Source organism: Cydia strobilella, chromosome 1 (genome assembly GCF_947568885.1).
Source record: "Cydia strobilella chromosome 1, ilCydStro3.1, whole genome shotgun sequence".
Lineage (NCBI taxonomy): Eukaryota > Metazoa > Arthropoda > Insecta > Lepidoptera > Tortricidae > Cydia > Cydia strobilella.
The window spans coordinates 8,194,991-8,209,167 of record NC_086041.1 but is presented as its reverse complement, the minus strand read 5'-3'; the positions used below and the strand labels follow the sequence as shown (position 1 = coordinate 8,209,167).

The 14,177-nt window shown below is 36.6% G+C and overlaps 2 protein-coding genes across 2 annotated transcripts; both read left to right on the top strand.

Moving 5' to 3' along the window:
* The first annotated feature begins 774 nt into the window (after nt 1-774).
* LOC134740567 (uncharacterized) lies at nt 775-4,444 on the top strand. The gene is made up of 2 exons (XM_063673091.1): nt 775-1,419; nt 1,952-4,444. The coding sequence occupies exon 2, from the start codon at nt 2,346-2,348 to the stop codon at nt 4,290-4,292; it is 1,947 nt and encodes a 648-aa protein (XP_063529161.1). The 5' UTR covers nt 775-1,419; nt 1,952-2,345; the 3' UTR covers nt 4,293-4,444.
* On the top strand, nt 4,437-12,536 carry LOC134740747 (cysteine-rich hydrophobic domain-containing protein 2). Its single transcript, XM_063673348.1, has 3 exons — nt 4,437-4,666; nt 5,561-5,771; nt 10,079-12,536. Exons 1-3 carry the CDS (start codon nt 4,548-4,550, stop codon nt 10,244-10,246), a joined length of 498 nt encoding a protein of 165 aa, XP_063529418.1. The 5' UTR covers nt 4,437-4,547; the 3' UTR covers nt 10,247-12,536.
* The last annotated feature ends 1,641 nt before the right edge of the window (nt 12,537-14,177 follow it).

The following is a 14,177-nucleotide window of genomic DNA, read 5'->3' as shown; positions in this document are numbered from 1 at the left end:
GCATCCTGGAAATACCTGTGTAGTGGAGGAGGAGGATGCCATTTGCTGTTTATGCAATGGCTTTCACTTCGCCACAAACAGGTCATGCCCAGAACATGTAAGGCAAAAAGAAATCAAAGTTAGTATGGCAAATAACTGCATCTCTTATGGAGAAGCCGTTAAACTGCACCCAGCCATATCAAAATCGTTTGCAGACATGGTTAAGTCACAAGTGTCACAACCACATACTCAATCAGATTTACCTCGTATCAGTGTGCAAAGTTCAGTTCCAGGTACTAGTTCGAATGTGCGCCCTCTTAGCCATGGCAGCAGAAAAACTGTTTTTTTGAAACCTCGTCCTACTGTTAAAAAGACTACCCATGGCTATGATGTGGCTGCACATCGGGCCATTATAAATGAATACTCTATCCCTTCTTCTCCAAACGGTTGTGCTTTACGCCAGGAAACAGAAAAGGAAGATCGACTAGTAATCGCCGAGTCTATCGAGGCCCTAAGAACTCTTTTGTCCACACCAAACCTTACTTTACCGTCCCACGTTGCCCCTATGATTGACTCTCTTACATTTGCAATTAAAAATAATGGACAATATAATCCAATGGAATTGCAGAAGCATAATCAATAAAAAACATGATTTCATTCATTTATTAAATAAATTTAATCCATGTGTTTTTGCCCTGTCTGAGACATGGCTCAAGCCTGGAGCTCTTCTAAGAGCTACTGGCTATTCATGCCTCAGAGAGGACCGTCCTGATGGGTGGGGTGGAGTAGCTTTACTCATCAGGAATTCTGAATCATTCTCATCTCTTCATCTCCCATCTCATAGTGATGATTTTTCAATTGTTGCTGCCATTGTAAATAACATCTGCATTCTCTCTGTATATATTCCTCATCAATCATCTTCTATTTTTAACGAATTAGAACAAATCATCACTTCTTTACCTAGGCCCTTGTTGATTCTAGGAGATTTCAATTCACACCATCAGTTTTGGGGCAGTTCAGCATCCAACTATAATGGACATCGTGTTTTAAAAATTCTAGATGATTACAATCTATGTGTCCTAAATACTGGCTCTCCGACTCGCCATACAGCGCCTACAGAATCTCCCAGTGCTGTTGATCTATCCATTTGCTCCGCTGAACTGGCTTCCTCTTTCATCTGGCAAACTCTAGATTCTACATTTGGTAGTGATCATTTTCCAATTATAGTCTCATTTCCTTCAACAAAACGACCACCTTCGAAACCTAGCCCTAGGCTTAAGTACAATTTATGTAATGCTGACTGGAAAAATTTCAAAAGCTGTGTAGAGAAGAAATTGTTGTTTTTGCCAAGTTTAGATGATACTGACGTAGTTGGCTGCTCGGTTGCTTTGGCCCGGGTGATCACAGAAACAGCTGATGATGTTTTTCCTGTAAAAAATAGTGTTATTAATAAAATTCCATCTCCTCCTTGGTGGGATCAGGATTGTTCCCAAGCCATTAAAAAACGAAAAGAGGCTGAAAGACTTTACCGTCATTCTATGACAACTGAAAACTTTGAATCGTACATGCAGGTTGCGCGTGATACTAAGAAATTGTTGCGTAGGAAGAAATATGAAGGTTGGAGACGATTTTGTGCGTCTCTCAATCCTAATGTAAAACCTTCCATAGTATGGAACAACATCAAAAGGTTCAGACATGCATTCAACGAACCCTCAAGCCGCACATTGCCCCCTAATCTTGCACAACAATTTATAGACAGATTAGCTCCTTCATCTGTTCCTGAAAAGTATGTGTTCCAACCTGCAACCTTTTTATATGATCCTTGCTTAGATTCCACCTTTAATGGCCCTTTTAAAATGGAAGAATTAAAGGGTGTATTAAGCAATTTAAAAGATAGTGCTCCTGGTGAAGATGGAGTGCCTTACTCATTTTTAGTAAATGCCAGCGATGGCATACTTTCTTATTATTTAAGCATAGTAAATTTGGTTATTCAGTCCGGTATAGTACCAGATTCATGGAGATCCCAAGTAGTTATTCCTATTTTAAAACCCAATAAACCAGCATCAGATGTTTCTTCCTATCGCCCTATTGCCCTCTCCTCAGTATTTGCAAAAGTAGCCGAACACTTAATTAAAAACAGGTTAGAATTTTTTGTTGAAAAGAATCAATTACTATCTCATAGTCAGTTTGGGTTCCGAAAAGGTAGATCTACCTATGATAGTTTGTCAATATTAATTGCAGACATACGATTGGCATTTTCTAAAAATGAGTCAATAGTAGCTGCTTTTCTTGATATAAGTGCTGCTTATGATAATGTTTTGGTTTCAGTGTTACAAGATAAGCTTCTCAAGTTAGGCATTCCAGAAATGTTGAGTAACTTTGTAATAAACCTTTTATCTGAACGGTCCATTAGTCTTCTTATCGATGACAACAATAAAATTTCTCGTTTAGTGTGGAGAGGATTACCACAAGGATCTGTATTAAGTCCATTGTTATACAATATCTATACATCTGATTTAGAGGCATCGCTAAATGGTACAGTTAGTGTCTTACAGTATGCTGATGATTTATTACTTTATTCATCAAATCTTTCTCCTGAACAGGCCAGTAGATCAGTCACTAGTTCCTTAGGTTTCCTGAAGTCATGGTTAGATTCTAATGGTTTAGAACTTTCTGTTCCTAAAAGTGTTGTGGTTTTATTTACTAGAAAACTGTTTCCTCCTCCAATCAAAGTGCAATTTGATAACTACTCCATTTCAGTAAAAGTTAAAACTAAATTCCTTGGTGTCATTTTAGACAGTAAATTAACAGGTCTCCCGCATTGTGAGTACATAGTTTCTAAATGTGAAAAAAATATTAATATTCTTAGGTGTGTTTCTGGTGTTTGGTGGGGTTCACATCCCTTTTGCATGAAACTAATGTACAATGCTTTAATAAGAAGTATTTTAGATTATGGGACATTTTTGCTAGAGCCAGGTTATGTCGCTGGCTTCCAAAAACTAGATCGTATTCAGTCTAAAGCCCTTAGAATCATTTGTGGTGCCATGAATTCTAGTCCTATCAATGCTATGCAAGTTGAGTGTGCAGAGCCTCCGTTACATTTACGACGCCAATATCTTTGTGATAGATTTCTTTTCCGTTGCTCCCAATTCTCTAATCATCAACTCTGGAGAATCTTGTCTAACCTCCTTCTTCAAATAACTACTTCCAACTATTGGACACACAAGAGTCCTCCTTGTTTAATCAAAAGTTTTCAAAAATTTAAATCTATTTCAGCTCCCACTGTTAGCTCTTCTACACTTCCCATTTTTCAGCATGAATATGAGTCTCTTACACTAGTTCCTCCAGTTCTCCTGAATATAGGTATTTCAAAGAATGATATAGAACAAAACCAACAATTTCTGGGTTTTATTGGCACTGATTGTCAGGATGCTAACCATATGTATACCGATGCTTCTAAGATGTCCGTCAGTGGTTGTGTTGGTATTGGAGTACTTCATATTCAATCCAATATTTACCAAAAGATAAAGTTGCCTCCCGAATCCTCTGTGTACAGTGGTGAGTGCTTTGGAATCCTGAAAGCATTAGAGTTTATCATCATTATGCATCTTAAAAAAACAATTATATTTTCGGATTCTTTAAGTTCTCTTCAAGCAATATCTAAAATTCCTTTTAAATCTAAATCCAACAACCCAATTATATATCAAATTCGTAGCCTATTGTTAAAATGTCATCTTAAAGGGTATTCCGTCTCCATTGCTTGGATTCCTGGTCATAGAGGGATTAAAGGCAATGAAAGAGTTGATGAATTAGCTCGAGATGCCATTATCTGTGGAGACATGTTTCCATTTAAAAATGTTGCTGAAGACCTATTAGCTCTACCCAAATTATTCCTACGAAAGGAGTGGACTAAACAGTGGACATCTGGTACAGGTACTGCTTCTGCGTTACACTATCGGAGCATTCAATCATCAATTCCTGTCAAACCATGGTTTGCTAAAATCTCTTTGTCAAAACCGGCTACCAGTATGTTAATCCGAATGAGGTTGGGTCACGTATGTACTCCACAACACCTGAAACTGCAAAATCGTGTGGCCAGCTCCGCATGTATTTGTGGAGCTGATCCCGCTGATCTTAACCATATATTTTTTGCATGTAGCCTAAATGATTGTTCTTTATTATTAAGACAGCTGTCAGATCTAAAAGTTCCGTTTCCCACATCCATTACATCACTCCTGCATATTAATGATTCCTCTCCAGATATATTTAAAGTATTATATTCATTCCTATCACGTCATAATATAAAACTTTAATTTATACTTTACCTTTCCCTGATCCATCCAAAATTCCGTCTCATCCGTTATAATGTAATCCTTTAATTCCGTTTCCCCGTTTTACTCGTTTGGCTGAATGCGCCAGGAGCGCGATGCCATTAATAATAAAAAAAAAAAAAAAAAACACTCAAATTTTCTTCCATGGATGTTGTAATTCAACAAACAAAAACTGTGCTTTGTTATGTGTTAAAAATATACAAATTCGTATTTTATTTAAGTTAGTGATTAAGTAAAATGGCAGATTTTGATGCAATTTACCCGGATGAGACTGAAAGTGAGGAGAATATAGAGGCGACTCATGTGACATTAGTGCCTGATCCTATAATAGTACGGGGAGCTGGTAACATGACAGTGTAAGGATTTATTTACGATATTCATTACTTTTTCAAAACAGCACCTCTTACCACCCTAAAACTACATTGTCATATCGGTCAAAACATCGTATATATACACCTCTACAAATGTATTATGTTCCTTTGTTATCTGCGACCTGTCTCTTGAAGGTCTTTTCCTTGGGGTAGGACATTGATCATCGTTCAAGTCTTATGCTATTGAACCTACTCTAACCCCTTACACTTAACCCTTAAGAAGTCTTAAGTCTTTCAGACTCTGTTATAACACTAAATTTGGTTGAGTACACAAAAAAAAATCAAATAAGGTTTCATATTAATTTCATGATGAATGTCTTGCATTGCCTCCAGTCATATTTTTTCCTGAAATTATATTAATCTTAATGAAAAAGTCATAATATCTTAGTCACTTATTTGTCCAAGGTTATTAGTGACTAGTACAGTAATGTTATTCCAGTACAGAGGTCATATCGTCAGGTGACAACCAAAACTCACTATTTGCAAAAAAAAAACAAAAAACAACCTTATTTAGGTATTAATATGGTTCACTATGGCTGCTATTAACTTGAAGTAGTAATTAGTGAGTTTTGGTTGTCACCTGACAATATGGTACCTATTTGAAAGTAAATAAAGTAATACAAACGTACCCAACCGTACAGCTCTAATTTGATTTATTTTGATATATAGAGTATAGAGTAGTCTAAAATAACAGACACTTTTTTTAGCTGCCCAATTTCAACCTATTGGTAGAAATTGCCCTCCAAAGTACTGAAGAGTGACTAAACTCTCTAACTTCTGTAGTTTTGTTCATCTTTTTTTAAACTTACAAAAGTTTTAAATCACATTTTGATGCATTGATTCACAACCCGAAATAACAAAGTTGAAATTTATTTACAGGTTTGGTTTAAGTAATCGATTTAATGGGGAGTTCCCATCGGGCCTGCAATCCCGTGTGGCCCCCGAGGAGTACCAGGCAACAGTGGCACGCATCAACAGCGTACTGAAGAAAACACTGCCAGTTAATGTTAAGTGGCTGTTCTGCGGTTGTGTCTGTTGTTGCTGTACTCTTGGATGCTCTCTTTGGCCAGTCATATGTCTTAGTAAAAGGGTAAGTCATACTCAGAAACTACGGCATAGAAATGGAAAAAGATAGTTTTCTCAATATGTTTTACTTCATGGAATAGCCCTAATGGCTTGATTTTTGACAGACTACTTGGTTTGTCACCGGCGGCACTATCATTTAGAGCCTGAAGCAAACAAACAAAACCAAGTATTTGGACAAAAATCAACAACAAGGTCCGAATGATGGACTACTAGTACACTGCTGCTATAGAAAAGTTTATTTTTTTCTGAATTCAATTCATTACGAGCTACATGGGATCAACACGCCAAGAATGACGACAAAAGTGTTGTGCAGAATATGATGGGGTCCATTACGTAAAAAGCTCGTAATTATTTACATAACAGAGATTTATTTATTTATTTATACATATTTAAAAGCTTTTTGTTATTTTGGAGAAAAGAAAGGCCACTTAGGAGTTGGCTTCCTAATAAAAAAGATTTTTTATTATTATTTAGCTTTATCCCACATTAGTGGTCCCCAAGGGTATAAGCCTCCTCCATCTGTCTCCACCTCTCTTTGTCGGTGGCAACATAAAAGATATGGAAACAAAATATTCATAGTTTCATAGGTATCTCCGAGAGAGTCGCCATATTAAACTTAAAATTCGAAAATTCAGACCTGTCTCTTATACAAGTGCATGCGCCTACTAGTGATGCTAGCGACGAAGAGATAGAGAGTTTTTACCACACGCTCAACCACGCCCAGGAATTAGCAAGCAAAAGAAAAATATTCATAGGAGACTTTAACGCAAAAATAGGTATACCAAAGCCAGAAGAGTCCTTAATAGCAGGCAAATTCGGGATGGGCACCAGAAATGCCAGAGGCCAACGACTGATACAATTTGCGCTAGAGAACAAATTATACATAATAAATTCATTTTTCAAAAAGAAAACTAAACGTCGATGGACTTGGATGTCCCCAAACAAGAAATCTGTAAATGAAATAGACTTTATACTTTCGGACGAAATTTGGCGCTTCAATAACATTGAAATGTTGAATTTAGAATATCCGTCGGACCATCGTATTGTCAGAGGAACTTGGGAAATGAAGGAACCAAAGAAAAAAAGAGCAACTTTCAAAAAATACATGCCCAGAACACTGGAAACAAAGGAAGAACAAATAACATATCTTAACAAACTGTCTGAGCTACAAGAACAAATATCGTGTACAAATGAATTTGAACCAGTCCAAGCTTATTATAATAGAATAGAGGCGGTTATTACAGAAAGCATTCACGCTACAACACACAAAAACCAGAATCAAGACAAAACAAAAACAAACACAAAAATATCAGAAGAAACTAAGAAACTCATCAAACGTAGATCTGAATTGCAGAAAAAGAGACCACTCACGAAAGAAGATAAGACAGAGTTAAGTACGCTCTATAAACAAATTAACAAGAGAATTAAAAGGGAATATGAGCAGTATAGATCTCGCATAGTAGAGAAACACCTAAAAAGTTCAGGCAGTATTAAAAGAGCAAAAGCAGAACTAAACTGTAGCAAGAAATGGATTGCACAACTTAACAATGATGTACAGAGACCAAATATTTTAGATATAGCTATATAGCTATATCTAAAATATTATATTTTAGAGGTAGCTACCTCTTTCTATGAAAATCTTTACAAAAGCCACAATAACACACCATTATATGAAACGGACGTAGCATTGCAAAGAGAAGGATATCCAGAACCTTTTGACGGAAACGAGGTGCTCAAACTATTAAAGAAAATGAAAATCCGAAAAAGCCCAGGATGCGACGGCATAACTAATGATATGCTGATTGAGTCCAAAGATATACTACTGACGCCCATTGTCCAACTCTTTAATAAAGTTCTGCAACAGGAAAAAGTACCTATACAATGGGTAGAGTCGGACATCGTGATCCTGTATAAAAAAGGCGATCCAAGAGACATCGCAAACTACCGTCCAATTAGCCTTATGTCCAGCTTATATAAGTTGTTTGCAATAGGACTTCAGAACCGAGTGGCCCCAAAAATAGAAAGTTTTCTGGCTGTAGAACAAGTGGGCTTTCGAAAGGGGTTTAGTACTATCGACCATTTACAAACGGTAGAGCAGCTCATAGAGAAACATAGAGAATTCAGGAAACCATTATACATAGCTTTCATAGACTACCAGAAGGCGTTTGACTCTGTAGAACACGAATTTATATGGAAAGCGTTGAGTGAAGCAACGATAAACGAAACTTACATAAACATACTAAAACACATATACACAAATTGCAGAAGTAGAATCAAGCTAGAAAACACCGGCAGATATATAAGCATCGAAAGAGGAGTCAGACAAGGAGACCCGCTTTCTCCAACTCTTTTCATAATCGTCCTGCATTATGTAATGAAGAACTTAGAATGGGAACATAGAGGAATATATATCCAAGGAAAATATCTTACATATCTTGCTTTTGCAGATGATATAGTACTGCTATCTAAAAATTGGAAGGAGATGCAATTTTTAATTAGCACTCTAAACACAGCTAGTAAAAAAGTTGGTCTAGAAATGAATTTACAAAAAACCAAAATAATGACTAACAATATAGAAAGAGACGTATTTATAGATGACATCAAATTAGATTATGTACAAGAATATATCTACCTAGGGAAACAAATATCCTTCAAGCCAGAAAACAACGAAGAAGAGGTAGAGAGACGTATAAACAAGACATGGAAGAAGTTTTGGAGTATGGCAGATGTCCTCTTGAGCACTCTTCCACTATATCTGAAACGAAAAGTGCTCGATTCTTGTCTTCTCCCCACATTGAATTACGGATGTCAGACATGGAAATACACAAGCAACATAAAACAGAAAATTAAAGTTTGTCAAAGGGCAATAGAGAAAAATATTAAAAATCAAACTGATGGATAAAATACGCCACACAACCATAAGAGCAAAAACTAAAGTGATAGACGCTCTCGAACACTCACTCAAACAAAAATGGCAGTGGGCCGGACACGTCGCAAGGATGACCGATATAAAATGGACAAAGCGAACCACTACTTGGCTCGGCCCAGGAGGCAAGCGCGGAGCAGGGCGCCCGCGCGCGCGCTGGGCAGACGATTTTGAAAAGATATCCCACAACTGGCTTTCGGAGGCACAAGACCGAGAACGGTGGAAGAGGTTGGAGGAGGCCTATACCCGACAGAGGTCCTAACACTATAGTATGTAAGGTTAAATATATTTTTTTAAGATTGTAAATGTTTTATTAGTAGTTATGGAATAAAAAGGCTTTTTATTTTTATTTTATTTTATTTTTTATTTTTATTTATTATTATTTAAAAGCTAAATACATTACTATTTAAAATTGACCATTCATAACTTTCTTATATTATCGTTTGCTTAAAAAAATATCAATTTTCTAGTGCATACCAATTCTATATGAACTATGCTTTATTATATTGCACAGAACTGTACCTACATACATTGCTTTTATGCAGTTAATTTTGACAACTTAAATTAAATTTGAAGTAAGTAAAGGGGTTTGGGAAACAACACTTATTTATAGTTACGGTTTCATAACCCCCTTTATCCACTTAAACAAAACTCTGTTTATACAGTGTGAAAAAAAATTATGGGCCCTGGAGGGAAAGTGCCTTAAAACCTTAAGTTAGCTCATTTTACTTAAAGGAAACTTTCTTTTATTTTTTTAAAGAACCAAAATTGCATTCAAAGATTTTTTTTAAATTATAGTTTGTCAAAGGACTCTCATTTCAAACATAGACAGAGAGAATCATACTATCTTTGTCTTACACTAGTACTAGCACCCAAGAAAAAAGGATGAGTATAGTTTTTTTGTCCTTATTTACTGACAATTTGGTATGACCAACTATAGCTTGTCTCGTCCGGGAATCGAACCGACTTAATAATAACACTAACTTTACTGTATCGACTAAATAGTAGAACAAAATAACAGGCAGGCAGTCTGACCTTCCAACTACGGCCGGACCCTGCCAACATCTCTACAGCGGAGCGTCATGCTTTAAGATTAAGAACCCTCCTGGACGAGGATTTATTTGTTTTAAAAGCCGAATAGGGTAACGCCACTGTAGTTATGGATAGGTTCGACTAGGACTCTTACACTGAAAAGTTCAGCTATTTCCATTGCGCCATATTAGCCGAGCTTACTTTTTTTGGGCTAAATATCCTACACGAACGCGTTCGATATGAATAAACCCATGGATAACCTTTAGAAGATTCTAAATGCTTTTGGTTTAATTTAGATAATTTGGAATGTGTATATAAAACACCCTGTTCAGTAATACTTACTGCAATTCCAGACACAACATTCGCTGAACAAGCTGTTGGAGTGGGAGAACAGCCGGCTCTACAGCAAGCTGGGGCTGCGCTGGCGGCTCACCAAGCAGCACTGCGACTCCTCCTCCATGATGGAGTATGTGCTGCTCATCGAATTCATCCCTAGAATACCTATCTATAGGCCCGACTAGAATCTTATCTTGTTCCTTGTAAATACCATAACCTATAAGTCATTTCATCAATCGATAACTCACATCTTAGCAAATCGAACATTGAATTTTAAATTCACATGGCCAAGCCGACGAATGTGTTAGCTGCTGTTCTATTATCATATTAGGCACCTGCTTAGAGGGGAGTTGCATATATGTTTAAAATATTAACTTTTTAACGGATTGTGCTATATCAATAGAATGTTTGACGGTAGAGTGCTTGTGGCGTTCAGTTTCGGAAGCTGACCTAATTTGGTGTAATGGTGTCCTTCCCTAATGCTAAATCTTTCCGCGTTAAATGAGCTATTAAATGTTACGCTTACATACGTGCGGATGTAGTCTTACCGTGAAACGGCCATAAATATATCTATAAACAAGATCTGTTCTAACATTTGATGCTGTTGCTGTAAGACGTAAGACTTATAGACCGCGGGCCAGGAGCATATATCAGAAGCATATAGGAGCAGTCATCGCCTCCCGGCTGATACTTTGTCAGATGATAGTTTAGATGCCATCATGAATTAAAAAAATGTTGAGGCCACCAGCTGACGTTCTTTCCACCGCGATACAACTGGCTGGCGATATTTTTTATTCACAATAGCATCTAAACTATCATCTGACAAAGTATCAAACGGGAGGCGATGACTAATTTTTTTTATGAGTTTCGGTGGCTGCCATTCCTCAACCCACCAACAGAGCGGCAGCTCACGTCCACGAGGGTTCAACATACATAGCCGTTAACCACGATACGAGTTATCGCCCGGGATTCGGGAGGCGATTGGTCATGGAAATCTGTTCCTGGCTCGCGGTCTATTACGATGTTAATTAATATTTGATTAAACCTTGACAACGTTTAAATAAAGTCAAGTTATGGTTTTTTTAATGTAGTTGTCACATCATGAAAATTGCAAGCTTCCATTTGTTAAATATAAACGCTGTTAACTTAATGTGTATTTATCTTTAAGATGACTGTTCTGATAGTTGTTGAGGCGTTGAAAAATAGGTTAACGAAACGGTAATGAACAGAAAACAATAAATAGAATGTTTATTTTGGCTTTATACTTAACAAAATATGAGGTTTCGGTTCGATTTCATTTTCGTCTTATAACAAGATGAAAAATTGTAGTTCTGAGTGTGGCAGTAATTTTTGAAATATACGTATATAAACTCTAAAGGAGAATTTGGTTATTCCCACTAGTTACAACCAAGTTGTTGCCAGTTGTTACCAACAACTGAGAATATTTTTCTCACCTTGTCTCCAAATGTCTCAGTTGTCCTCAGTGGTAACAACTAATTCCCACTTATTCCCACCAAACTGAATTTGTGGTAACTACTAGCTGGCTTTTTTTCACACTTGCTAGGTACCACAGCTAATAACTTGGTGTGTTCAACCGAGAAGTTGTACAGTGTCTAAAAAATCTAGCTGCATTGAATCTGAATGTACCTAATGTTTACAATTACGTAATTTAGCTTTCGCAAAAGCATTTGCTTGCAGTGTTCTTTTTGCTTCAATTCTTCACTGACATTTTACGATATCTTCCACTTTTATATCTGTAAACTTTTATTTGTCTTTATTTTATATTTACTCTGCCTACATAAATATTTTTAAGGCTTTTATTGTAAAAAGACCAAGAGTTTTATATTTTTATTTTGTACCTGAAAATGTTATCTATATATGTGAGAGAAGCTTGAGAGTGCTTATAGCGAGAAGAGATGTATGTAATTTTGCGAAATCGGAAAATTTATACTAGGCAATGTTCGGGACTGTGTTATTAGATACTTAGAAAATATGTAGTACGTATTCTACATTAGAAAAAATCCCGCCCTCTTTTCCCTTTTCAACATGTTGTGAATGAGGATTCGTTTTGTGTGTATCGGTACATCTCATCGTTGTAATATATAGTTGGTCAAGCAAATCTTGTCAGTAAATAAGAACAAAAAAAACTATACTCATCCTTTTCTTTTGGGTGTTAGTACTAGTATAAGACAAGTATAGTATGATTCTCTCTGTCTATGTTTGAAATGAGACAGTCCTTTGGCAAACTATACATTAACCCGTAGGTTTAAACGGCGTATTTTGTTTCTCGAAACGCAAGTTAGACGGAAGTCGGGTGTCGTCTTGCCACCAAATCGTTTTGCGATGTTTATTATAAAGCAACGGTTGAAAAGCGAACAGGGTATGTTGACACTAAGTTGTAATTAAGGAATTGTAAATATTTTTAAGCATAGATTATTTTTGTTCATATAATAAACCTCACTGTACGTGATGAAATTGGTGTTTCATTATCATTAGGTTTTTTAGACAAAGTAAGGAACATGCTGTCTACAGATCTCTTGAAGGTAAATATACAGTGAGCTGCGAAATTGCATGGAGAATTTATGAATGAATTCATTGATAAAGTCGCCATGCACGTATGCGACTGATGGTGCACTATATAATATATCAGTAGCAGAGCATGAGTGACGGTAAACTGAAAATCCCATCAAAAACATTACACGTTGCCGATGTAAAATTATGGTCCCTGGATAAATATTTAGTAAAACATTGCATGTAAAAATATGCAATTCTTTCTATTACAAAAAAGTTTTGAGATGTAATGTGATACCAAGTCGGTTATTTTAGTCAGTGCCAGGGGGTGTTGAAACCGTAACAATTAATTAATTTTTTTAAATACAATCTTCTTCTTCTTCTTTTAAAATTATGGCTTCAGCCCAGTGGGACTATTTCGCCAGTATCAAGGTATTGAGAGGTTTACAAACGACAAAAATTGTACGGTTGTACAAGACAGTGTACGGTGATTTGTTAGCTCTTGTAAATCGATAGCTAGACTTTACAAGAAGCACGTGGACTACCGGCCGTTGACTCCAAGATGGTGGTTAAACGCGCTTCAAAATTAATTCTCCATTCACTGCACACTACCACATTAGTTTACTGTATAATAAGCTATCGATATTACACTTTAAACAATATTAATAAGCAAAAAACAAAGTAATTAATCACGATGCTAACTATCAAGATGGCGCTCGAACCGGAAGTCTTTAAATACTTATAATGACTTGGCAATCCTAATAGAGCGCTAGCCCTGACATGCAGTTTGAGCAATACACATACGAGTACAAGTAAAGCATTGTGTGCGATTGCCAAGTCATTATATGTATTAAAAAAATAAAGGTATCTAAAGGTAAAGGTATATTGTTACGGTTTTAACACCCCCTGGCACTGACTAAAATAACCGACTTGGTATCATTACATTTCAAAACTTTTTTGTAGTAAATAGAACTGCGTTGCGAGACTTGCATCTTTTTACATGTAATGTTTTTGATGGGATCTCGTCTCTTTTTGTAGGCAGTCCTTTTTTTCGTGTACTCATACCCATACCATACTCATACGATGTATACACATATCATAATTATACACATCTTCATTCATACTCAAATCGTACAACGTAAGTGTACCTATACTTGGGAAGTTTTCCTCGATTTGTGGCTTTTCTAGCCGTTTATTTTTTTTTGGTCCCATAGGCTTTTTAGGTCCAAACTTTTGATTTGAAAAAAGTTTGTCAAAAATTACCTTTTTCTCGCACCCTGTATGTTTTTTTCCAAAATCTGTAAACGCCAATCTTCATTAATTTGAAATGGAGGGAAGGTCTTCTAAGACCGTTTTCGCGTAGCAACACGGGATCTGGTAGCTGCCCTCACTGACCCATTTAGAAATTCCACCCTGAATATCATCGCTCGGTCTGACGAGCTTAACCCTCATATAACGCCGCGAGAATCGTTAAAGGGGTCATCCATAAAGTACGTCACGCGAATTTCTAGGTTTTTGACCCCTCGGGTGTGACGTCACATATTTGGCAATTTAGTTTTCAACGAAGAAGTGGAATTTAATTGTTTACTACTCTAATGGTAGGTA

Bases quoted from the DNA above. Each gene is read 5' to 3' on its own strand.
- LOC134740567 (XM_063673091.1), top strand. From the start codon at position 2,346: ATGTTGAGTAACTTTGTAATAAACCTTTTATCTGAACGGTCCATTAGT.
- LOC134740747 (XM_063673348.1), top strand. From the start codon at position 4,548: ATGGCAGATTTTGATGCAATTTACCCGGATGAGACTGAAAGTGAGGAG. The intron at 4,667-5,560 runs GTAAGGATTTAT...ATTTATTTACAG, and splicing joins GGAGCTGGTAACATGACAGT to GTTTGGTTTAAGTAATCGAT. The intron at 5,772-10,078 runs GTAAGTCATACT...CTGCAATTCCAG, and splicing joins TCATATGTCTTAGTAAAAGG to ACACAACATTCGCTGAACAA.